This window comes from Syngnathus typhle, linkage group LG7, assembly GCF_033458585.1.
Source record: "Syngnathus typhle isolate RoL2023-S1 ecotype Sweden linkage group LG7, RoL_Styp_1.0, whole genome shotgun sequence".
In the NCBI taxonomy this organism is placed as follows: Eukaryota; Metazoa; Chordata; class Actinopteri; order Syngnathiformes; family Syngnathidae; genus Syngnathus; species Syngnathus typhle.
This window is the reverse complement of record NC_083744.1, coordinates 11167164-11193409: the sequence shown is the minus strand read 5'-3', so window position 1 is coordinate 11193409 and position 26246 is coordinate 11167164. Positions and strand designations below refer to the sequence as shown.

General features: G+C 40.3%; 1 protein-coding gene and 1 long non-coding RNA gene across 2 annotated transcripts; one reads left to right on the top strand and one right to left on the bottom strand.

Moving 5' to 3' along the window:
- Window positions 1-586: 586 nt before the first annotated feature.
- Window positions 587-26208, bottom strand: banp (BTG3 associated nuclear protein). Its single transcript, XM_061282105.1, has 13 exons — window positions 26095-26208; window positions 24779-24866; window positions 24576-24688; window positions 24262-24461; window positions 24080-24160; window positions 23402-23574; window positions 21502-21741; window positions 20250-20408; window positions 18984-19105; window positions 16875-16946; window positions 14931-14975; window positions 4811-4951; window positions 587-1498 (listed from the first exon to the last, which is right to left on the bottom strand). Exons 2-13 carry the CDS (start codon window positions 24846-24848, stop codon window positions 1394-1396), a joined length of 1521 nt encoding a protein of 506 aa, XP_061138089.1. The 5' UTR covers window positions 24849-24866; window positions 26095-26208; the 3' UTR covers window positions 587-1393.
- Window positions 6075-11297, top strand: LOC133156420 (uncharacterized). The gene is made up of 2 exons (XR_009714864.1): window positions 6075-6283; window positions 7128-11297. It is a non-coding gene; the product is annotated as an uncharacterized LOC133156420 (long non-coding RNA).
- Window positions 26209-26246: the final 38 nt, after the last annotated feature.

The window sequence follows — 26246 nt, the reverse complement described above, 5'->3', positions numbered from 1 at the left end:
AAGACTTTAAAAGGGGAGTAAATGGGGTGTAACACTCAATGAGCAAGGAGTGAGAGTTGCATAGCAGCGTAGTTATATAAAACAGGGAGTGAGGAAAATGGACAAGATGAAGTGGCCATGAAGAGAGGTCAGAGACAGCAACAACAGACTGAGAGAGAAACAAGAGGAAGCAGTCAAGACTTCAGACAGGGATGTTGTTTTATCAAGTTCACTTTGTCGCCTGCTTCTTTCTCCCATTCCAAAATACACGATGACATCACACCGAGCATGGGAAACTGCACCAAGCAATACACAGCTTCAACAATATCTCGTGGATATCTTCTTAGTTTGCTGCCATTAAATAAATTCATCTTTTGACAATGATCTGTCCAAATCGCAAAGTGGATGGAAGAAATTTACAATACAGAAGCCTAGTTGCCATGGTAAATATTTACCGGAAAGACAAATGAATCAATTAAAAAGGTGGTATTAAGAACCATTTCTGACTCCGTTTGTATATTTTGTCTGGAAACATATGTAAGCCATTTTGCTAACCTCAATTTATGGAAATGAATGAAAATCAAAACAAAGTAAACTCAAAGCACACTTTTACAACAACCACAAACATGGTTTATTCACATGAATGTATGTTTCCCAAGACAAAGCTGGACATATTAACACCTTCAGGCTTTTCTTGGTGCTCTACAAGCCACTTATACCGGCACCAGAGCCTGTATTTCACGGTCTACCTCTTTCAAAACAAAAGCATTTCTCCCAGCAAGCAACAAATAGATAACTCAAACAACAAACCAGAACAATGTGGGAACATGAAGAGGCAAGTGAAGGGAGGAGGCTCCCAGCCAAGAGACAAAATATGGATTCAATTATGAAGACTGATAAAACAAACTTATCCCGAGAGTAGCGGTTCTCAGCAAAATTCAAGTGCCACCATAATGTCCATAATTTTGATGAGAACATTAACATAGGGGGGGGGGGGGGGGATAAACATAATAATGTGGGACCCAGCCACTCAACTCTCCAACGTTGCTATTTTTCTTCATTGCAAAAACGTACGAGTATGTGCCGATGTGCTTCAACAGCAACCGCCCAGGATAGATAATAATCCCGGTGTGGATTCCAGGGTGGGATGATTCCTCCTTCAGAAGAACGCACCAGCTGAAGACAGCAGCTGATTTTGAAGACTCACAGTCAAGTGCACGATGAACATCTGCTTGGCAAGGGACAGCGTCAACAAAAAAATGGCTTGCTCACGCTGTTTTGGATTGACGTATGGGATTGGTTAAAACGGGTTTCTGACTTCAATGTCAGTTTGTCTGCTTACGCAGACCTCCGCCGCACCGTAGCGCTGTGTAAGCGGTTAACGTTTGGAGAGTCCAAAAAGCAGACGCCTCTCTCAGGTAGCCACAGAGCTGACGATTTGGACCACCTCGCCGTTCTCTCCCTGGATGGTATCCTTCACCTCCATGTCTGCTTGCAGGGCGGGGGCAAGCTCGGCACCCTGGGATAAGCAAAAAACGGAGGGAAAGAAATGTCTGAAATCTTATACATGATTTTGTATGAAATGCTTGATTATTATAGGTTGCAGTTTCTATGTGCAGCCGCCTGCCGTCAAGGTATAAAAATATAGTTGACGCAGGACACTGTCTTGTTTTCCAATACAAACCATCCATCCATTTTCTGTACCGCTTGACCCCCACAGGGGTCGCGGGCGTGCTGGAGCATATCCCAGCAGTCATCGGACAGTAGGCGGGGGACACTCTGAACTGGATGCCAGCCAATCACAGGGCACACAGAGATGAACAACCATCCGCACTCACATTTACAGGCAATTTGGAGTGCTCTATGGGCCTACCATGCATGTTTTTGGGAGGAAACCGGAGCGCCCGGAGAAAACCCACGCGGGCATGGGGAGAACATGCAAACTCCACACAGGGAGGGCAGGAGGTGGAATCGAACCCGCACCCTCCTAACTGTGAGGCAGACGTGCTAACCAGTGCTCCACCGAGTCCTGGGATAGAACAGTGAGCTTTTTTAATTAATGCGAACTTAAATGAATTACGTTCTTAAACTTTATGTTCACTTGTTTCATCATCTGGACATTTTGCATCATTATTAAAGCCAGCCCATATATTTCATTTGAATCCGGGACCCCCAAGGCGAAGGTTTCGAAAGAACATCTTATTTTGTAACGCTAGAGCAGAACAGAAATGGCAGACCACAGTGCTGGTAGATATTGCAGAATGTCATTTTTTAGCTGGATCAATTTAAAAATGCTGACAACGTAAATTGTATTTGAATGCCCTCTGACTGTGGTTGGTATGTGCGTGCAAATCGTGATGACTGTCAGGAATGAGTCACTGCCGGGGGTTCCATCGAACACACCTGCAGGGTTTTTTCTCCCTGCACACTCCACACAGCTGCATCACAGCATGTCACATATTTTAAGCATTGCTTATTAAAGAGGCCAAGTAAAACTCACATGGATGATTTTCATTGAAAATCTCGGATTCTGGCCATAATGAAGTATCGCAGCAAGGGCTCTCCATTTGGAAGGATAACAATCTCATGGTTACACTTCTTCAAAGACTGTTCTGACATGATTTAATGATGATGTGCATTTAGCTAGTGTGTTGGAACTCTATGGTAGCTGGGTTAGACTAAGCAGGGGGTAAGCAAGACAAAGATTTCTACAGATTATCGCCATCTTGAGGAGATTGTCTTGGATGTTGTGTGCGGCAGTGAAATTATCCAGTATAGAGAAATACAAATGCGAAGATAAATAAATCAAAATGTGAGTCATTTTGCAAGAACTTGTTTAAATGCTACCATGTGTTTGGAAACAGATGACAGTAATTCTCTCAATTCCACACCGTTCAAAGAGATAGTATACAGTACATACCAGTGCTAAACTTTGGCTGAACTTTGAACTGTAAATCAGGAGTGTTTACAGTTTTTGACATAAAAACCAAACTGTCATACCACACTCTGTACCACTCAGCTCCTTTTGTGGCTCCCATCAGGTTGATTCATGCTTGAAACTTCATAGCAGTGTTTCAGTTTTTATTCCCAGTTTAACCGCTGGAACGTTGCTGTCAAGGATTTATTGGTTGGTTAGATCTAGAAATGCTCTGACTGAATGGACAATTGAATTACAAAAAAATATAGTGGCCTTAAATTGAATAAAATCCTCGAACAATGTCTGATCAAAAGAGCCCAAGTAGTTAACAAGTTGTTTGCTTGACAGCATCTATACCAAACTAAAATCAAGCTCAAATGAAAGCAGACTGTTGAATGATCCAACAGCTTGATGTAGTTGCAAAAGAACAACCTAGAACGTCGTCAATCACTTGAGAAAACAAATAGTCGGATTGCTTGCCGTGGTGCAGTATTTGAAATACACTGCATGTGGTGGCAATCACACCGGGAACTATTTGCAATTTGGGCCTGAAACCTCCCGGACACTTTCAAACTGCGCCAGCAAATTGTTATTTATTTCACATCAAGGTGGAAGTCACGCTTGACAAATTCTAAGCAGAGCAAAACTGTCTCGACATCAATGTAGGTATGATTCAAAAGTCAGATGTAAGCCTTCTGTTGATTAAGAAACGACCGACAGTGGTTACAGAAATCATTTGAATCTGACAAAATTTTTGTTAAAATCAACAAATGTAAATCGGACACCTCCTGTTTCACGATTTGGTAAAGTTCATATTTTTTATTAGTCAGTGCTCACTTTTTTTTGTTTTTTATAATGATGAACAAACATGCAATTTTGAGAGAGTGTCCAAACAAAAAAGTGTATTTCACAGAAGATCCCAGGAGACCCAATGAGATATGTATTTCTCTGCACAAATTGCAGCAGACGGCTCTTGATTTACCACTATGATGAGTTATTCAGAGATCTCATATTCGTTTTGTGGTGCTTTCTTGCATTTCAGGAGGACATTGCTAATATCGTTACAGACAAATGTAGCTTCAAGTCCATTTATATCAACAAAATATCCCAGTTTATGAGTTGCTTGTATGATTGATGGACTTTATTTGTTCTGTGATGTCTGTTGGATTAAGCCTGATGATTGTGGCCATATTAAAGCGTTGTTGTTTTGCTAGTAAAAGTATATCAAAACAGTGGATTTGCCTTAGTTGTTTTAGCGTTTTATTTCATTTTTTTATTATTGTTTGTTTTGGTTTTTAACTAAAGACACCTAATTACATGTTTATAAATGTTAAGATTTTTTGTAGCTGGATTCAGCTATTCCACTAAATAGTCCAAACCACTGGCAAGCATCAATTTGCATGTTAACTCACTAAGACGGGCGCCATCAAGTTTTTTTTTTTACTGATAATACATATTTGTGCAAATTACTATTAAGTCGATGTTATTGATAATTGTTTATGTCTGTAATACGTTGAGTGCCATATTTTTGTGCAACCCATCAATTAAAGCTGAAAGTCAACACTTCATTCTCATGCGGATGGTTTTATTTCAAATCTGTCACACTCCTTAATACTTCTTGACCTAGCATTGTTTTCTGACATTACTGATTAAGACCGAGCATATTTCTCTGTGTAAAGGCAGATTTCGGGGAGAGTTTTTAAAATAATACCGTTGGTGGACTTCTTGAGCTCCACAAACTACTATTCGAGTTTATTATGAAGTCTTTATAAACCAAAGTGGATTGTGACTGATTTAGATGTGTTTACTCATGTACGTGGAATGTTACCCAGTTTCTGTTACTGTGTTACTAGGCAACTGTTTACACTGGGTACAAGTGACTCAACGAGTTTGCCGTGGGTGCTTTTTATTTACCTGCACTGCATCTGTGTGATCTGTGACGGGGGCAAGTTGAACATACTGCACTTGGATGTCAGGAGGGAGAGCGGCGCCCTCGACCGCTGCTGCAGCCCCTTCAGCTGACGCCACCGCTATAAGCTGAGCTCCCCGGAGTACCTACACATGAGGGACCAACAGATGGGGAGGGAGGGCAAAGGAACATCATTGATGAGTCATCTGGCTTCAACTTTGACCGAATAGTGTAACTTGTCTGAATAAAACAATACCCCTCATCAAGTTCAACCCGCAGAATGTGCAAAGCAGCAGACTCACTTGTTATGATTGACAGTGTAGCACACACCAGAGGAAGAACTAAGAGCCTAATGAAAGCAAACAGCTGAATGCCTCATTTATGTTCAGTCTGATGTGTTTATGTCTTTTAACTGACCACAGGTGTCAGAGTGGAAGTGAGTTGTGTCAAATAAACATACAAACCAACTTTGCGGCAAAAGAAAGAATCACAGTTTTATGTGAAAGAGATACAAGTAGATTTCTGTGATAAACAATGACATTATTTCACATTTCAGCTTATTCTGTTATTCGGTGGCTTGTGTTTAGAAAAAGGTCTCAACCCAGTGGTTTCATCAAATGCTGCTTGCATGATTATTTAGTGAAGTTTCTAAGAGGTCTGCTTTTAAAGTGGCCTTCCAGCTGCACTCAGTGCTGAGGTTGGCTAAGACTTCTCCAATGGGCATTATAAAAGGCAGAAAAAACAAACCTCATTTCCACATAGTTTCCCCAGTCTGATTTTTTTACTTTGAACTTGGATAGTTCTGGTTTAGTTAATTGTTTCACCAACCACCAGCTTGCTATGTCTTCAACAAAGTTTCGCCACAATTTCTGCTGCGTCATCACCACCACACACCAAACAAATCCAGGCAGCCTGATGGAAGTCATTTGTGTGCAAGTCTGCCTGACTAACAGGATCAAACAAGGGGGTTGACTGAGGTTGAGGCAGTCACACTCTTAACAAAAAATCACATTTGATTGCCAATAACGGACTATTGATCAAAAGAAAATCTGCATGAAAAATTGGTGTGGGAGAGTTTTTGGAGTGGTAATGAATTTTCTGAGAAGAGTTGTTGACATTACATTTATGCAGAGTGACATGCTTTACGATTCTATTCTAAGCTAAGCTTCATTTCTTGTGGCTTTTGAATTGCCAAAGCAAGAGCCAGTGTGGTGAAAAAAAAGTGTCATTTTATGGATCCGTTAAGCCAATTCTTCAGTCATGTGAGAACATGAAATGGGGAACCAGCTGTTTCAGTATTTCTTCACCCACTGAGACGTAAAGAAATCTTCATAGCTCTATTGCCAAGTACTCTGCTTTGTTTCTACGGTTGTGTGGTGGAACAACATGATCAGTGTATTATATAGGATTATATTAATAGTGAATTGTTATTCACTTTAATTGAGCATATATTCAAGTTTCACTCTGCTGTCAATAAGGTAAGAGAACTTGGTCAGCTAAAACGGAAAATTCTTTCTTCTAAAAGGGAGGATTGATTGATAAAGTTCTTAAAGTATCTGAAATCATCATAAGGTGCAAGTGGTTATGTTTGGTCTGTGGAAGGTTCATGTAGATATTGTTTTTACAGTGGTCCTGATCCAGTTATGCATATCGTTGCTAGTTGCAAAACATTTGTTCTACTCAGCTCGCTACTTCCATCTGAGAGTAGTTTGCATTCTCAGCTGTGTGAAGATGCAAACAGAGGCTGAGAAAAGCAGCTAGATTTGGAACACGAGAATCTTTGCAGGAAAGTCTCAGCAGCGTATCCTGTCCTATGACTCATTGTGTAAGAACACGTGGTTTTCAGTAATCAGGTACAATGCCGTTAAATTGGGTTCAGTACTTGTTGGGCTGAAAATCAAATTCTAAACTGTGGAGTATCTTCAAAAAGAGACACCACTACAAAAATGACCGAGTTCAACATATAATGTCGTCCAAAAATATTTTAATTTCGTACACCAAGTTATGCACGTAAATTCCAGTCCAGTGACGCATCAGCAAGACTTAATAGATTTCCACAATGAACTATGTACATGCTGCAAACTGGCATCCCCAAAAAGACTCAGAGCAATCTGTGGATCAGATGATAACATGAGTCATCTGCTGAGTGTCTGAGTGAATGCTTGTTTTGATGTTTTGTCTGCTGGACTTAGAATAGTAAGGAAAATCCCATTTCATGGAAGCCGCCGGTCTTAAGAAGAAATACAGAACTATACAACAAGTGATACTATTCTGTGTTTAAAGGTAAATGACACACTAATTTAGTTCTTTTCATTCCCAAAGGAAACCTCTCAAAGGCAAAACAAGGAAATGAAAAAAAGGAAACATTTGGACTTGAGAGTGGCTGGAACTTCCTTTCCGCTTCACAGCTGTCAACATCTGTATCTGCCAACTCTGGACAGATGTCTCAGCAGTAACACTATCTCCAGTTAGATAGGTGGGGTGGGGAGGCTTTTGGACTTTGTTTTGGCTGCAACTCCGCTGTAAAGATGCCCAAACATAGTCGTGTTCTCAGTGCTTGTTTAGTGCAGAGTCGACCGGAAAAATGAATATGCTGGCCTAAGAAGTCTCTCTCTCTGTCTGAACTCATCAACCTTTATTTCAGACTTGCGGGAAGAAAAAAAAAAAAAAACACAATTATCACAGCTATATGCACTGTGCAGGTTTCAATGTTGTGCAGGATGCTATAAACCACAGGTGTCAAACTCAAGGCCCGGGGGCCAGATACGGCCCGCCACATCATTTTATGTGGCCCGCCAAGACAAATTGTGCATCAAATTTGTGTCATGACTAGAATTGCAAATTTTCTTCATTTTTAATAATATCTTTTCTTTAAAATATCTGACCAGTTTTTACTCGTCTGATTTGAAAACGAGTTATTTGTCAGTTTGTTTTGTAGCTTATACTGTATATAATATGAAGTGCTCATACACTTATTTGGGTTGACAGTCATAATGGCCCTCCGAAAGAAGCTATTACTACAATGCGGCCCGCTAAAAAGAAAAAAGTTTGACACCCCTGCTATAAACGTATGTCCTGTCCTGACTGTGACCTTGCAACCTGACCCACAGTTTCCTATCTCCTCCCATCCAAAATCTTCACACCTGCACCTAATTAAGTTCTTTCTCCCGTATTCCCACCATCAAACTAAGAATCATATCAAGACGTGGGTTACAGAGGCTCTATGACGAACCCGGCATGACCCAAATCCTGACCCTGATCCAGAAAATCAAACGGGGACTGATGACAAAAATAACAGCTGTAATTAAGTCAGGCCCCTCAAACCAAAAGGACGGAAATTCCGCTCTGTTTTTTTTTTTCTCTCTCTCCGCTTTGCAAATCCAAACTTGGCCCGTCTAACTAATGAAGGCATTTTTATAGTTATGGTGCATTCCTTATTTTAAGATGATGGCCATTTTATGATTTGAACCATCTCATTTAATGCAAACAGAATTTGAAATATGCAGGTTGTCTAGGACTCTTACAATGCCAAACTATAACTAAACAAATAAAATAGACATTTGCAATAAGGTTACATCTGTACTTGCACAATCCAGCTTCGCAGTTCCGTTTGTGACATTTCCTTTCAAACATCTAAAACACAAGGACACACCAGATGGCCATTTGGCAACACCTTTTGCCTCAATAGTTAACCTCAACTTGTATTTTCTACTTTCTTCTCAATTTTTAATTGAAAATAAGGGTTTTATATTCCGTTCCATTATCTATGTATTCTACTCTATTCTATTCCATTCCATTCTATTCCGCTGTTAACTTAACATCCTGATGGAGGGTCCAAAATGTGTGTGAATTTCACAATCCTTTCTCTCTTCTTAGCGCTTTGGTGCAAGTTGTTGTTTGTCAGTTATTCACACTAAAATTTTACAGCTCCCCTTGTAGGCCGTGTTTTTCTTTTCCCACACATAATTCTGAAGCCTTAACACCATCGCAGCAGGGACACACTAAATCAAATGTTTGCTCGGGTTGTTGATGCGTATTCTAATTTGCAAATTTCAAAGCGCTGAGGCAGTTTAGGTTGTCAAAATTACATTTGAAAAAAAGGTTTGCATGGCAAAGAATATAAAGTACACTAACTGCTTGTCATTCTTAGTAAAACTGCTTTTGAATAACCATTGAATGTAAGAAATGCAATTCTAATCCAGGACGGCAAAAAGCCCTGTGGTCCTCTTGTCCTACATTTTCAAAGTTGACAATACGTATTGAGGGTTTCAATGTCCTTCTTGTAAATTTCCACTTGAACATATTCAAATGTAAGCATTTCTGGACTTCAATGATGATGCAGGTCTGCACACAGCTTGTTGAGTCACATTGAAATTAAGTTGGAAACATCTGGTCCCTCTTACTCACAAAGCCTGTAACCCAGGGTCTTGCCCAAACAGACCAAATAAAACAGCCACAAGTGTACCGGCCAATGAATGATACACACAGAAACAGAATTTAGGATTTCCTAGCTCTGTATCTCGACGCGGAGATGCCATGAGGACACAAAACAGACTTCTACTCCTTTGAAACAATATCCATCCCGAGGCCTCCCCGCTTTTGTACATTGCCCTTACACTAAAATGGGCCATAAAGCATGCTCTTTGTAGCTTTTTTTACCTCATTTTACTTAAGCCGCATGTGCAATGAACAACAGGACCTAGCGATTTCATTCAAGCACTAATTGAACTCTTAGTCTGGATCAGGTCAATCAGGTCCATGTACAGGTCCTGGTAGGCTGCTGCCAAGAACCAGCTTTCTTCTCCTCTGTTTAATCTCTGACCTACTTCTCACACACACCCAAACAATGATGCTTGAGATAATCCAGCAGATGCGCAATAACATCTGCTGCAAAAAGATGGAAGGGGTTCAACAAGAGGAGGAGGTGAGGCAAGGCAAGGGGTGTGTCTTCTGGACTTTGACATGCTTAACGCCCTTTGGTGGGCATCGGGTCCATCGTTGTAAACAATGCAAGCAGGTGACAACTAATGTATACATTGATGTTCTTTTTCTCCACCTCTGAATGACAAGCTTAGTGATTTGACTTCGCACCCTTGTTTTAGACTTTTGTCATGTGTCTTACTTCCTGCTTTGACAGATTTGCAGAGGAAGGTATATGCCAGACAATATGGAAATATGAGAATAAAATGGATTCCTTTGAGGCCAATGTAGACACTTCCTAAGCCATTTGAGTTGGCATAGACTTCTTTCAATTTTAGGTGGCAGCTGATCCAGTAATTTTATTTTTCCTTCCTTATTCAAAGGTCAACTGGTCTGAGTGTTTAATCATAAATGGCATGAAGCAGCTCCTCCACTGATTCTCCCTTCCAACACTAACATTGTCCTCTTTATCGGTCTTGCCTTTCATCTTCCAAATCCCGCATTTGGTCTGCATCAACGCAGCGTAGAAACAAAAGGAGACGGGCACTCAGGAAGTACAGTAAAAGAGTATAATATATGTAGTTTCATTGGTCTGCCATCTGTTGCCATCTCTTCCACTGTGGGGATTTAAAAGTTAATCTATGGTAAGAGCATCCAATTGGGCTGCTACAACAAAGGCTATGTTGTCAATAACTGAATACAAATTTGAAGTAAATCTACATTGAGAAGAGAGAAGAAAAGTATGGCAGTTACAAAACAATATACTATCGTCATATCATAGCTATGTTTTGAAAACTAATGTCATACTACAACAGATCATTTTTAAAAACCTGCTGATGTTTTTCTATTATTATCCTTATAATGTCCTGTGCCGTGTTTATTTTCTTGTTTATTTGGTAAATTGAGCTCTAAAAAAATGATAAAATTACCAAAAAAATCTTAAATTGCTTTTGTCAGCAGTTGGAGGACCGGTTATCTCTTTCCAAATACTTCTGTTTATATCGTACATAAACGTAGTAAATGGTGAATAACTGTGATTAGAAACTTAACGGTCTGTAGGATAACAATTGAGGTGAACAACCTTTTGGAATCCCAATGCAGCTCAGCTGTGGTGAAGGTTAAACAATGTTATCAAATGGAACCAGATGCAGCCAAAATTCCAATAGAGATACTACAGTAACTAGCTGACAATGATTGTGACCCGTAGTGTCACAAGGTGGCAGGTGTCGTTTAAGACATGTGTAACCATAGTTTCAGCAGGAACAAAAAAAACACTGAAATGGGCTGGAGAAGAATACAGCTCCAGGGAGAGAGACAGCGGAAGGGAACTCAACGTGATTAACTGTTTGGGATATGTTACAAAAATATAGCCTCATGTTCTTTTGCGAGATTACAAAAACAGTGACATCATATGTAGAATGCTTCAAGAGGACCTCTCTGTAAACAAAGAAAGGGGGCATTCATTTGTCCAAAGTTTTTTATACTCATGATATCACTTCCACGGTCCCTGATCGGCCATTGCGATGATATGTGATAATGTCACACCTGTTTAAAGAAATCTCTTCGATATAATTTTGCCGTTTTGTCTTTACTTAAATTTGTTTGATGATGGGAAACATTTAATTGTGACGACAAACATGCAAAAATAAATAAACAGTCAAGGGGCAAACATTTTCAAACACTACAATAATTCACACGTGTACAGTATTTCACAAAAGTGAGTACACCCCTCTCATTTTGGCAATGTTTTAATTATATCTAATCGCCCATGCTGAATTCAATTTTGAACTACTCATTTAAAGGTCCTAATAAACAAAATTACAATTTTGTTCCAGGTTCTATCCATTTTTAAAGCGATAGTATCAGTCTATATTTTCCCCCCTAAAAGGAAAATCATGAAAAACATTAAAAAAGACAAAATTTGACAAAATCACCACTGGTTGACATGGTAACAGACTTTTTGTAATTGAATGAGTAATTTGATTAGTAACACTATCTCTCTATGAGCGCAACTATGAAGCTCATTGTGTATTTTAATTAAAGTATAGGTTCAAATTTGCAGAGGTAGATATTGTCGTATTGTATTTATATATAATTTACATAGATAGGCGAGTTTACTCATTGTACCGGCCCGGCCCATTGGCCTTCATGTTCTGTCAGTGAATAAGATTTAAGAGATGACCTGATGTCAGTGTGAAGTACCATAACATTTGAATAAAAGGCCCAATGTCTAACAAGAGAGGAGAGAAAAAAAAAAAAAGCCCCTTTCAATTTGTTTTGGAACAGCGTATCATTTTAGAAATACAAACAGCAGCACATCAGTCTAAAAAGGAATCTATGATAGCATTTCATTGGACAACGCTCACTAACAAACCCAAGGGAATTAAATGCCTTTTGCTTTTTCTAGTTCTCACATCTTAGAATCTCTTGGTGCCTGTGTATAAGGAACCGAAGTCTGCACACATTAACAAATGCAGAGGTTTTTAACTAATGCGTGTTTGTCATGGGAACAGAAGCTAAACCTAATAAGAATGGACTTCTGAAGCAAATTTGAATGGTACTATACATGTGTACTGGTGCAGCAATGGACAAATTACTAACACAGAGGGAGCCAGAGAGGAATTCTTGCAGTCGGACTCAAAAAGAAAGTCATTTGAGGACATCGCCTTTGTGAAAAGCAACGATCCTTGGTGCGATCCTCGAGCAGTTGCGAACACACCAATAAAACGCCATCAAAAGCTCTCAAAACAAGTGTACACACGAATTAATTGGATGGGTGATTGAGATCTTCAACAACTGAATAAAGAACTGAGCAGCAGAAAGCGCATATTTCCAGATGCACATCCAGAATGCGGCTTAAGATCCTAATGTATTACATCATTTTAAACATTTTGACATATTACATCTGGTGAAGGGTGATTATTTTCACACAGTCTGGTGCCATTCCTTCTCTGCAAATTATGGTCATGCAATCACAAATGGAATCGCTAAATTGGAAAAAAGCAAGTCATACTAGATTGAATAACGATGTTAAATGTCTGACTGGTCTTAAAGGTTTGGACATAAGAAAATGTCTTAAAAAGCAGCTTTTCACATTAGCAACTTCACCCACCAACATGCATTTGCTTTGTAGTTAGAAAAAAAAAAATCTCACAAATGCTGATTTAAAAAAAAAAGTCCACAGACGATGATAAATTTAACTACCAGACCGCCAGCATTACAAAGAATTTCCTTCACAAAAGCTTTGTCTCTAGACCACCAGTGGGCAATAATTCTCAAAATAGGCCATGTGAGGAACTGGAAGAGTTGCCGTGGGTCACATCAACGGGCTAACCCAGGGGTGGGCAAACTACGGCCCGCGGGCCACATCCGGCCCACGGGACCGTTTAATCCGGCCCGCCAACCCTGAACAAATTGTATTATTAAACTTTTTTTTTTTGTCATTTTGCCTGCAATGACTGCGTTTCCCCAGTAGATGGCGAAGCGCTCGCCTGCGCATTTACTACCGGAAGCCGTGTCAGAAAGCTCGGTGCACACTCACAAGTGCGTGTACGTATTCAGTAGTACGGACTTGGCGCACTCTCGCTCTATTCGTATCAGTCCCGAATTTAGAGCGTGGGCTTTGACGACAGCATTCTTATAATTCGCGCGCTGAGCTTTCAGATGCAGTTTTGCGCTAAAGCCACCCACAAACCTTCCCCTGGAATCCTTCCATTAAAATGAGTGGCCCGAAAAAAAGAAGTGAGTGCCGAGTGTTTAAAAAAGAGTGGCCAATTTGGCTCGACGTACGCGACGTGACGTTCAGCCACATCAACATCAACCCGTCACAGATCAAGGTAAACGGACCAACACCTCGGATCTCGCCTAAGAATTGCCACAACAAATTTTACTCCAGACTATGACGCACTAGCAAAAAAGGGACACCAACAACACTGTTCCCACTGAAAATGAACGGGAGGCTCTCAAGTTTATTGTAAAAAAATGCATTTTGAATATGATTTGTACACATAGCAGGGATTGAAACTAGCGACCATTCTCATTTTCAAACAATGCAGGATGCTCAAGGACATTGATGCACCACCTATTTGCGACTAATCTTAACCTGTAAAGTTCTTAAGGCTTACTTTAAGCAAGTGTTTCCCGTTTCCTCACCTCTGTTACCAGGTGTTTGCGAGTTAAAACTCTGCTCTGATTTTCAGATACCCCTCACCGTGTTGCTGTTTTGATTACTTTATTTGGATGTATGCTTTCACCGATTCTTCAAGATGATATATTTGGTCAGAATGTTTGCCGTTTGATGTGATCCCATAAGATAAACATCTTTCATTAATCTGACCTGCAGGCACTGAAGTGATGGAGATTGTTATTCATAATAACAGTGTCGTATTTTATGAGAATCACTGATAGCAGTTTTTTAGTGAATTATTATTTTTTTTAATGCTGTTAATAAATGCATTTGTTTTCAAAAAACTTGTTTGGAATATCCATGCTTTACTACCTACTAAAGGCCAAGATCTTCTATGCAATGACCTTTACAGGTCGCTTATATGACTTCACACAACGCCTATACCATCTGCTCCTGGTCCGGCCCTCCGGTCCAAATTTAGAACCCAGTTCGGCCCGCGAGTCAAAAAGTTTGCCCACCCCTGGGCTAACCTCAATTGTTGTCAATTTTATATAGATATTCTAAAGCCATACATTATATTGTTTGGGTAGGTTGTTCCTTGTGTAGATGTGGTACACTCTCAGATAAGAGGGTACTGCCATTTTTGGTCTCTAAGGTAAAACATTTGTGATGGACCCTACAAGGTGCACAATTGAACCCCTAGGTACAAATACTGCAAAAGCTGACAAGCATTCCTACGTTTTCTTCTCTAATGGCGATGAACAGATAGATGTGCTCCTAAAAGTACTTTTCCATTAGCTCCGCTCCACACCGAAACTGCCTCACTTGTCCAATGATGTTTGCTTATCCTCTAGACATTTTCGGAGCCAAGTGGTTGCATTCAAACCATTTTGGAACCATCTGCGAGATGGTAACCCGGCGGAGGAGGCCCAGAGGCGCAAAAGACAATAAATACGGCAGCAAACCCAACAAACTAACTCTCCCTCTCGACACAACACAAAAGAGTGGTATAAATGTCATCCTCAAACACAGGGAATTTACAGTGCTTTCATTCCTCTGACTTAAGTCACAGTTCTTACCTGACCATCTTGGCCAACATGCACTTGGTGGATCTGGAGGTTCCCCTGAAAGACAGAAATGAGATGCCATGAAAAAAAAGCTGCACGTTCAAATCAAATTAAAAAAAACAGCTCCTCTACCCAAGCAACAGATCCCACATACGCAGTCTAATGCATCCTAATTTGCTCACGTGTTTAATGGGATCTTTAAACTGCCAACAAGAAAAACGATTTCATTAAAAACTTTAGCTTAAACTTTGAGCTTGTTTACGCAAAAACATCGACATACATTCACAATCCACTCTGTCAGTCAGTATGAGTATAGTTCGACAACTGCTGTATGGATTCTCAGCATGCAGTTGCCGTAAGTGTTAGCTCGTAAACACTAATACTATTCTGTCATGTCTGCTCACAACATGACTTCTGGAAAACAAATTCAAACAGCAACGACCATCATAAAAACTCTGAACAACCACAATGACATAAACAGGAATTCACAAACTGGATCATAGCATATGTGCCATATTTAAACATGTCACGATTTTCTGCAATTTTCTTTCGCTAATTGCATTCCACTGTTTGCAGCAGTCTAAGACGTCGTATGGCCCGAGAAGAGTGTAACCTCTCAAACAGCTCATTTCCTCTTTGAGCTTGCTGGACCTAATGTCTTGATGGAAAGGGGTCTGTTCCTAATAAAAACATATTCGGTGTGAGTGGCAGTTGGGAGAAGTGGGATTCTGTTGCTAAGCTTTGAACTCTAAAAAACAAACAATCATGAAATAGGAAAGGGGGGGGAGGAGAAAAGAAAATCGGAGTTCAGCCACTAAGAACAGGAAAGTCTTTAAAGCTTTTATCCCTTCAATACTCCTGCTCTCTCTCTCACTCAATCGCTCACGTCGTCCTCCTGGTGCAAAACAGGGTCGGAAATGTGAAAAACACGTGGGCTAAAGTGTCAGTGGCTCCTGCAGAAATATCAACCGGTAATGCACGTGCCGAACACAGCATACAGTCTGCGATTACATGCGTGAACAGGCACTTAAATAAAATAAATAAAATAAATCCCTGCCCAACTACCTGACTCCAGAGTGAAGTTAATGCCAAAATCACTCTTCGACTGTCAGTGGGCTTTAAATTTTAATTTCAGCTGGGAAGTCAGTTTTGTGAGCACATGCAGGGATGCCTGGTAGGGGACATGAGACATCTGAGATTTACATGGAAACAAAAGTCATAACTCTATGAATAAGTAGGCGGGTATATAAACATGAAGGCATGCAACAGGCAACATCTGTTTTTATTCAAATCACTAATGACTTTAAGAGTCAGCTATTGCGGAAGTGCTTCACTCAGATGTATTCGAACAGAAGACACGATTACAGTCAATGCAATTTCATAAAACTCGATGAACTATAATTTGTCACATTGTCAGTCGGACATTTAAAGCTATGACACACTGACAACAATTGTAGCAAAGATGTAAATGTTATCATAGGGGTACTCTTACGAAGCACAGAATCAAATTGACAAGAATAAACTGTGAGAAACAAGTTCATAGTATTATACGAGTGATAACGATCAGTTAATGGACTAAATATTGGATAAAACATGTCTGGTTTACAAAAACCAAGCCCAAGGCTTGTCACCCCCAAAATTCCCCTTCTCACATCGTGTGTGCGTTTGAAAATATGCTCAGAATGTGCACTGTTTCACCCCAATTATTCAGAAACTCCGTTTTTAAAATGAGCCATTTGGTTATTCAGTGTGCCGGAGGCCACTGCGTGAGGCAATATAAGAAAAGAAAACAGTTAATGTGCGCGTTTCTTTGCAACATACGCTGATATTTCATTTTTTCTTCCGACTTTACCTGTTACTGTGCAAGTTTGAAATGTGATACAGAAGAAAAACAGTAGAAAAAGTGAAGAGTTATTTTCCTCACACAACTTCAAGGATAAATCCATGTATACTTGCCTCACTGTCTTGAGTGATCTGCACCTCCTCTCCTTGAGGAACCTGGGCAATGTGCAATTGGCCCTGTGGAATCTGAAAAGGAATATTTTTCATGAAATATCAAAAATACTGAAAATACATGATTATTTGTTTTTCTAATGCCATGATTTCTTCAGATCAACACTTTTTGTTTTGCCGGAAAAAACATCCGAAGGGTGGTATTATGCATGGATTTGAGGGGTGAAGAAAAATCTTTAGCATTGCATACAAGTTTATCAGGGGGTTGAAAGAAATTAATGTACCCTCATTGCAGTATAATATTTAATGCCTAATACAGTGGTACCCCAGAAGTCAACCGCATTGGAAATCAACATATTCGGGAAATCTTTGTCCCGGTTCTCGGACAAAGCTTCGGAAACCGACCCGATTCACGTGGCTATAGTTAACAAAATAGAGTTTGTTCCACCTGCCGTTAGTCGGCATCGTTGTTTTGCAGGTTGTAGACCACTAAAGGGTTTGCCCTGTGCTAGGGAAAAAAAACATGGGTCCCAAGAAAGACGCAAGAGTAAAGCAAAGTGCCGAGATTGATTATAAGTTCATTTTTGAGGAATAGAGAGGCAATAAAAACTGCTAGTGTCGCTAAGGGGGTTACATGGGGTTACCGGCCAGGATCCAGTGGGAAAAACAAAAAAAGGAACACACTGACCAAATGCAACAATCGGATTTTTCTTATGGAGGGGGATTTCCCTTACAAACAATGATCCTCCTCTCCACCTCCGCGTTCATAGATTCAGCACCTCATCAATGTCACGTTATGTAGATCTTACTTTTTTTTTCTTTTTTTTTTTTATGCCTGCAACATGTTTCTAAAAAGTTAAAAAGCTGGGACAGCAGCATGTTTACTACCGTGTTGTCACACTAATTGTTGAATCTTTGTAAATTCTTGCTTTATGTACTATTTCTGTAATCGTTCATTTTCACACACGTCACTGCTCATTTTTAGTTTCAATGTATTTGTGAAAAAGAGTAAATAAAGAAAAGCGGAATTAAGTGCCATCAGATGTATATATTTTGTGTACAGTATTTCTCAAGAAGACCATATGTGATTGGCAAGCAACCACAAAAGTTGAAAACCATCCAAGAAAATATGCAATATGCATATGTATAAACATAACTTGACAGCCAATGCAAATGATCGCATATCTAAATTTGGGCCAAGCAAAAGCACAAATGGCAAAGTAAGAGCAGATGGAAGGAGCGCAAAAAAAAAATAAAAATACATAAACACTGCATGCCACATGTCTTGTCAAGGGGTTTTGACAGATACCACAGAGCTTGACAGAAATACGAACAGAAACACTACATTTCCATATGTAACTTAATACACCTCACAACATTTATGTCACTGAAGAGAATCAGTTGCTCGGAACCAAAAAGCAATGTGAACATGAAAAAGTTCAACAGTGCGGAACATGACGAGATCTTTCATCATCAAACAAAATGACAATCTCCGAGACGAGTGGCTTTGAATTCTAACAGTATTACGTCAAATGATGGCCAAGAAGCTGTAGAACTGGACAACCCAGTAGTGTGGCATCACGATACCATGCTGGACTTCACCATGATATAAGAAGACAGCAGGTGCCATGTATACGTACTAACCCTAGCCGCATCAAAAACAGAATGATAAAAAAATATATATATATTTTTGGAACCATTGGCCATTTTTTCACACCTCTGTACATACTACATATGTATTTGCATACGTTCGTACAGCATCCCATTGCCACATGTAAAAAAATAAATAAAAACATTTAAAAAATACATTTTTGGGTGGTTTGAACATTACGACTTACACAAGAAAAAAAGATAACCAGTATCAGACACTTCCTGTGTGTCAGCCCACCTATTATGCTGTAATGGTCTGATTATAACCTTTGACCCAAACAGCTGGAGCAGTTATCCAGCACCAACCCTGAAGATGCAGTACATTTCTGCTTTTGGTTTCACTATATTGGATGGCAAAGTTAGTATCTGTCCATTAATAACCTGTACTTTAAGACCCGCCACTCCCACAGTGATGACCAATTCGGAGGATTAACAAGTAAAGACAAAACTAGTGTTACTCACCACTTGAACTTGTCCATCCTCTCCAATGTGATGGAACTGGACCTGCTGATTGGCCAATGTGTAGTGCAGGGTCTGCTGGGTGGCTGCTTCAATCTGGGTGGTTTCTTCTGAGAGGCCTCCCTCTGTTCCAAAGGAGAAATACTGAAATTACAATGGCGCTTTTGTACTTGCGTGAGCGGAGCAAAAATTAAGGCTGATATAAGCCCACATTAAAGAAACGCCTTGGAAAGAAAACGTTCATGTTCTTAGCCTGAACATCAAATGCTACACCGCAAAAAAGTTTGTCAGCACTGTATTGAATATCATACAAGAGAAAATACAAACCATACATTTTTTTGTAAAAAGCTTAGCCATTCGCGAACCAGGTTGTTTAAATTGGATATGTATCCCAGACATTCGCATACACAAACACGATTTCTTGAGGAAGTAATCTAAACGATTAGACCTCAGACTCGAAACACCTCACCAGTCGCCTGACACCCCTGAATGGATCAATCATAGGACCCACTACAGCGCCACATTCCCCAACATCAAGAAATAGCGTTGAAAGATGTTAGCAGGTCTTCGCCACGGGGCGTAAGAATAAAGACAACAAAGAAATAATAAATCACACCAATGGTATGTTTAAAAATGCAGAATAAAATGTCAGCAAATAGTGGGTATGAATTCATTTCTTGTAATAATAAAATCAAATACTATCAATGTCGGGAAGAAGACTTCTGGAAAAGAATCAGTCCAAGTATAGTGTACCCTTGTTCTCGTACTCACACTTGGCCACATTAACCGATTTGGGCTTGGTGTCGAGATTGCTCAACAAGTTTCAGTCGTTACATTCAATTCTTTTGTGCAAGTTGCCAACTGTCATGAATAATGGGGCAGAAGAGTGATCACATTAATCATGGAACAAGGCACCAGACTGCAAGCTATTTGGGCGCTCGGGTGCCCTAATTTCTCAACAATAGCCCTAAAAAGAAATAACAGCTTGTACTGGTGTGACGTGTCTTGGAAGGGGTGAGGGAGGAAGCCTCTGTGACTCTGAAATCCTTACATTGGTTCAACCACAACATCAGCCATTCAGCACAGCTTAATCTAAACCACCCTCAGTTTGGCCGTGTCCCTAATATTCATGCACACGTGCATGCGTTTGGAATTTTATGGAATACAGTAAGATAGGGCTAATACCAAAGTGAAGTCTCATCTAAATGTCACCCGTCTGTCAACAACACTGTTTGAAACCAATATCGTGCATGTTGTTTGTACATTTACCTGAACCTGAACCGCGGGGTGTGCGTTTAGAGAAGCTCTTGACAGCCAAACTCTGACCACGCTGCTTACGTCTCCAGGCAGTGCGACACTTGGAGTCAATACTTTGCTTGATGCGATACCAGTCGGACTCAGAGATGCCAAATTTGTGGAACAAGTGGCCTAGAGAGAAGCAGAGAGGTCTTCTTATACAACACAAACATAAGATTATTTCTTTTGAATGCATAAAAGCACTTTATACTGGTGATTTGAATTTTTTACATCCATGAACATAACAAGCAGAAGACCATGAATGCCAACTGTCTTAGCATCGCAAATAAAGGGCATTAGAATTGACAATCTCCTAAAGCTTCCCAAAAGTGCAAAGTAATTCAAAGGAGCAATTGAATTCAAATTGAAGCTATTTCTGGTTTCATTCTTCACTTTCAGGTCTTACGGCAGTCTGATCCAACATACGTAATTCAGTCTGGGAAACATGTTCAGATGAAACTGTAGCTATTGGTTGCCGCCCTAATGAGCTGTTTGATCACATCTTAAATCTACATGAATGTGTACCCCAGTGAACCTGCAAGCTATCTACAGAAATGTCATATGGGGGGAAATAAATGCCCCTTCATACTCAGTAGGACAGGTTCAGACAGGAGTAGCAGGTGTCCTTTCATTCCATTTTTTTTTTTTTTTTTTTTTTTTTTTTAAGGAAGGCACAGTGAGTCATTCAACCGGTATGTTCTAGTTCCAGCATACCATTGTACCCTCGCAGTAATCTCACATACAATCCATATGTGCAAAATACAGTATGTGGCTACAGGATTCAAAGAGGAATCAAAGAGCTCAGTGACTTGAACGTGACTCTTTTCAGATCATTCTTCCAGACATGTGCTTGTCATTTAGAGTCTGGTATGTTATAAAATGTGTTGCACATTAACGCTTGTGTGCAATGATGAATGGATGTTGTTGTTGTAACTCACCATGGGAATAGAGACTGCAGCCTATTTCTGTGTTCAATTCAATGCTGCTTTGTAATGGCAGGAGGGTGAATGATGGGAAGTTCTCAAAGTTCATTTACTGATTCCAGGGGTAAGGATTTAATCGCTCGCCGAGTTAAGGTTTATGTGCATTACTTTGATATACAATAAGCTCTACACGAATCATGCAACGGTGGTACGGACAAACACTGCACTGACTCAATGAAGTCATTCAATAGTAGCACAAGACCATCTTCCAAAAATGAACAAAATTGAGTGGAAGGACTCACAGCGAATGCCATAAATCATGAGCGGATCCAGCTGCTTTTTGCCATGTTTGCCCTGTCCAGAGAGGTTGGACATGGCCTGGACCTCCCGATGGAAAAGGTAGTCTAAGAGCGTGAGAGCCATTTTTTCTGCTGTGCGGCAGTTGGACGAAATATGGAGCATGTCGGCTGGTGAGACTGGACAGCGAACACGCATCTCGGGGTTACTGTCATCACCTAACCATGTGCCCCCTGGGTAGTCCTCTGAAAAATCCAAATAAAAAAATCATTTAAACAACAGACATACATACAGTATAGCGCTCCTTAAGCAAACCGGAGTACAACATCATTGATTGTGGAAGATTCCAATCAACGTATTAATAATGGAAAAACTGACACCAAACGGGTAAGAGCATGTGGCATAATTCATGTAATACAACAGCACCCTCATACGGTAAAAAGAAGAAGTGAAATTTCTGCGCCCGAGTGTAGGAAAGTCTGAAACTCGCAGTAAAAACAAACATAAGTAAATCATAAAAGACCGAAGGGCAAAGCATATATAATAACAGACAATGAAAGTTTTTAACATAATACTTTCCTGCGATAAAACAGGAAATGAATAATAAATAACTATGGGAACATGTTTTATAATCACTAATCTTAATTTCACACACACTAAAACTCCCCGTGTAAATGTCTTGAAAACATTCAGCGCTCCTCAAAATGAGACAGGAATGAATTTGTATATTTCATCCTCTCGTGATTATTCATGTTAAAAGAATCTGGAGGAGTTTCGATGTGCAAAGACCCAATGTGAAAATGAACATCTGCGATAGCCCATCTCTTAGATGGCCCCGCATCAAAAAACATCACTCATCCCTAGCTAATACAACCACATGGGCTCAGGATGATTTTGGCAAAATGTCGACTATAACTAGAATAAGTAGTTACATGCACAAATGCCAGGTAAAACACGAGTGAGTCCAGACATCCTGTCGACTACTTCCCAGCCACTGAGGCATCTGGTCATCTCACAGTGGAAATTTGTTTTATCGCTAAACAAATCTATAATTCAGGTCTCCTTCTGGAAGAAATGGAAGCAATGCAGTCCAAAATGAAAACGAAAAGGATCATCCTGGCTGTTACTGACAAACCTAAAGGCCAAGGTCTGTCATGGGATAGAGATGCCTTTGGTCAGTGCCTTTGGCTAGGAAGCTTATACTTCAATAAAATATAATGACACAGCAATTTTATTCAATAAATCCATCCATCCATGCATCAATTTTTTGTTCCACTTGTCCCCACGGGGGTCGCGGTCGTGCTGGAGCCTATCCCAGCAGTCATCGGGCAGTAGGCGGGGGACACCCTGAACTGGTTGCCAGCCAATCGCAGGGCACACAGAGACAAACAACCATCCACTCTCGCACTCACCTATGGGCAATTTGGAGTGTTCAATTGACCTACCAAGCATGTTTTGGGGAAGTGGGAGGAAACCCGAGTGTCCGGAGAAAACCCACACAGGCACAGGGAGAACATGGAAACTCCACACAGGGAGGGCCCAAGTTGCAATCGAAACTGCACCCTTTGAACTGTGAGGAGGACTTGCTAACCAGTGCTCCACCATGTCGCTTTATTGGATAAATCATCTGACCTTTTTTTCTGGTTTGATATTATGCTGCTCTTCATAAGCACTGACACAGATGGCATCAGGAGTACACGCTCTATGTGAAATGATTTGTATGCTGCTTAGCCAACCATCTATTATTACCTGAGAGCAAAAACAGATGACAATATCTCCTCTAGTCTTGATTTGTGATGGCTGAAACCAACATAGTTTTTATATCAAGATATCAAACAATGTTTGTTGATGACTACTTGGAAATGATTCACATTTAAGTGTCATAGCAAAGCTGTGACTGCTTACCCTCTGAGTTGAGTGTGATGAGTGTGACATTTTGTCCATTTTGGGAATTGTTGGGATGGCCGCCATTGGAAACGGAGTCACTAGCCTCAGAGCCGCTCTCCACTTCTTCCTGACTCTCCTCAGGGCCAGGCACCTTCACGAGAATTGTGTTTTGGCGCCTCTTCGCCACTGTGCTACAAAAAGAGACATAATTCCGGTTTCATATTTTAGAGAACCTCTTTGGGGAAAAAAATAAAACGGATGAAATTACTTGGTGGATAATAATTTGATATTTGAGCATCGTTGCCATGGATACCATATTGTAATTAGTGATGGTCATTAAACTAACCTTTACCTAAATCTAAGCTCACAAAGGTGGGTGACTGAGCAAGAATGCTTGTTCCCGTGCAGCAAATCTTGACTGCAGTATTTGCTTTCCACCGGTAGAGGGTACTAAGTGACTGTGAAACATTTATGGGCCGATTGACTACAGTTCAAAATTAGATCTAAACTTAAAATGTCTGTGTGGAAGGTGGCTAAAAATATGGAGCCTGCATATCTTCAAGACAAACATTCTGTCGACCTATTTTTGGAGGGAGTCATTGTTCATGAGTAGGTGAAGACAAATATCTGTTTGTTACAGACAAATGACTACTTGCGAGCTGCTTCCAATGCAACATAAGATCACAAGCAACTCACTTGCTGAGCAGGTTTTCCAGCGAGGGATCTTCTTGCTTCATGGAATCGCTGCTCACGATCACATTTGTTTGTGGAACAACACTATGCAGGAAGTGGAGAAACAAGTGTTCAGTTGACACATTAGAAACTTCCTCCTAACTCAAATGATATCAATGTGCCTTCTGCAAATCCATGATGCTTACCATCGCACTTTGTTCCAAGTCTGCGTGGCACCCTGGGGTGACCCGGCAACCATTGGAACTTGAATAGAATTCTTGGCACAAGGCACCATGCTATCCAGCTTTTGTGCGAGAGCCTTACATGTGGCGTCCAGAGCCTGCAGCTTGGATTCAATGGCTTCCAATCTCTGGCTGACTGATGCAGTGAACGAGACCATCAAGTTCTGAGAAGAAGATTGGTCCAATACAAATATATCAGCGGTTCCCAAATGTCAGAAAAATAAACTGTCGTAAAAAGAAAGCTTCAAACTGTGCCTAGTGTAGAAAAGCTTCAATACCTTAATATAGCCTATGTCCTGGTTGGTGCTGCTGTTCTCTTGGCTGTTGCTGAATTTTCTTTTTTTCTTTTGAGGACTCGCTTCAGTTTGTCCTTGATTGTCCAGCATGCTTGCTATGATGCAAAAAGAAGACACACTTGGACTAACAAACGTAGGTCAAAAGGATGTTGACATCTTTTCACATCGCTTTCAATGACTCTTACCTGTTCGACCCTCTGCGCTGAAGTCCTCAACTGTTATTTGTACAATTTCTTCCAACTCCTCTTCGGACATAGCTCAGATGAGATTAATCTTTTTAACAAACAACTCGTATGAATATAAACCCTCTCAACAATCACACTTTACCACACTTATAACATTGAAGAAAATTTCAAAATGGCATATGTACAAGAATGTCAAGATTACGATGACTAATTTGAGGAATTATGGTGGATGTTTGAAACTTCCCATGGAGGTGGATGAGATAAGGAAAAGACGCTAGAAATGTAGATACGTTTACAGTTCTGCAAATATTTCATAATGTGACATCCAATGCCGACATTCTCACACATCTAAATGAGGGTTATCTGATTAATGCTTGTGTGAAAGGAGACGTGTGCATCCATATCCCAGTTTATAATGAACTCTGTGTAAAAGAGGCATCTGGGATTACCATATTCTGTGCTGTTGTCCACTGGAGTTTGCCCACTGTATATGTGCTTCAGTTTATTGGCTTGTCATTGTCATTCTTCCAAAGCACAGGGCCTACTTCTGAAGAGTGGATTTTTTTTACTTTGTAAAAATGTCAAGACTAGAATAAATTCACAAACACCAAGGCTACAATTATGGTCAAGTCGTCAAAGAAAATTTATTTATTCCTCTGAAGTTGTTGCAACAATATTTGATGACACAAATAAATGTGCTATTTGGACCTTGTCATTTGTGACGCAAATGATGCCCGAATTTCACATTCATTCACAACTCGGACAGATTCTGTAGAACCATGTTTTGGTTTGTTTTTGTACGCTATTGAGCCAATCATTGGCTTGTTTGAGCTTTTATTGCACGTTGCAGCCTTGGTTGACATGAAATAATAACGATCCTTCCACACACACATTTTAAGGATGCTATTGTGGTGCAGTCTCCTCTACTCTGATCAAAACCAGGATTGGTACTTTTTCGGGATAACCAGAAAGGATTTTCTTATTTGAATATTTTAAAATATTAGTATGCAGGGTGATTTGTTCAACGCGAACAACTTATTTTGTCATAAACCATTAGACCGATCAGATCATGTTTGGACGTTAGCAAATTTTAGCTGGCGCGAAGTGGTGTGCTAATGTTAAAGCCGATCCAAATACAGTAGTCCTATATAAGCTAGCCTTGTGGTTAGCATGCTAGTTGGGCCTAAAGGCCACAAAATCATTGTACGACTGTCAAAAACCTGCGGCGAGAAATAACTATGAAATGTAGTTTCTAAGGGATTAATCCCTTCACTAGTGGCAAACAAGGTATTCAGTCCTGTATCGGCTTATATTACCGTGTGAATGATGAATTCTCGTGTTGTTTGTCGAGGTTCCGATAACGGCGTCGTTCCTCGCGAGAGAAGAGCCAGCGGCGCGGTGCGCATGCTCAGTGGTGCAAAACACGCGTGGTGCGTTCACTGACTTTACAAGCTTGGTGAACTCCTAA

Bases quoted from the DNA above. Each gene is read 5' to 3' on its own strand.
- banp (XM_061282105.1), bottom strand. From the start codon at position 24,848: ATGTCCGAAGAGGAGTTGGAAGAAATTGTACAAATAACAGTTGAGGAC. The intron at 23,575-24,079 runs GTGAGTTGCTTG...CTCTTTTTGTAG, and splicing joins CTGGAAAACCTGCTCAGCAA to CACAGTGGCGAAGAGGCGCC. The intron at 21,742-23,401 runs GTAAGCAGTCAC...TGGATTTTTCAG, and splicing joins CATCACACTCAACTCAGAGG to AGGACTACCCAGGGGGCACA.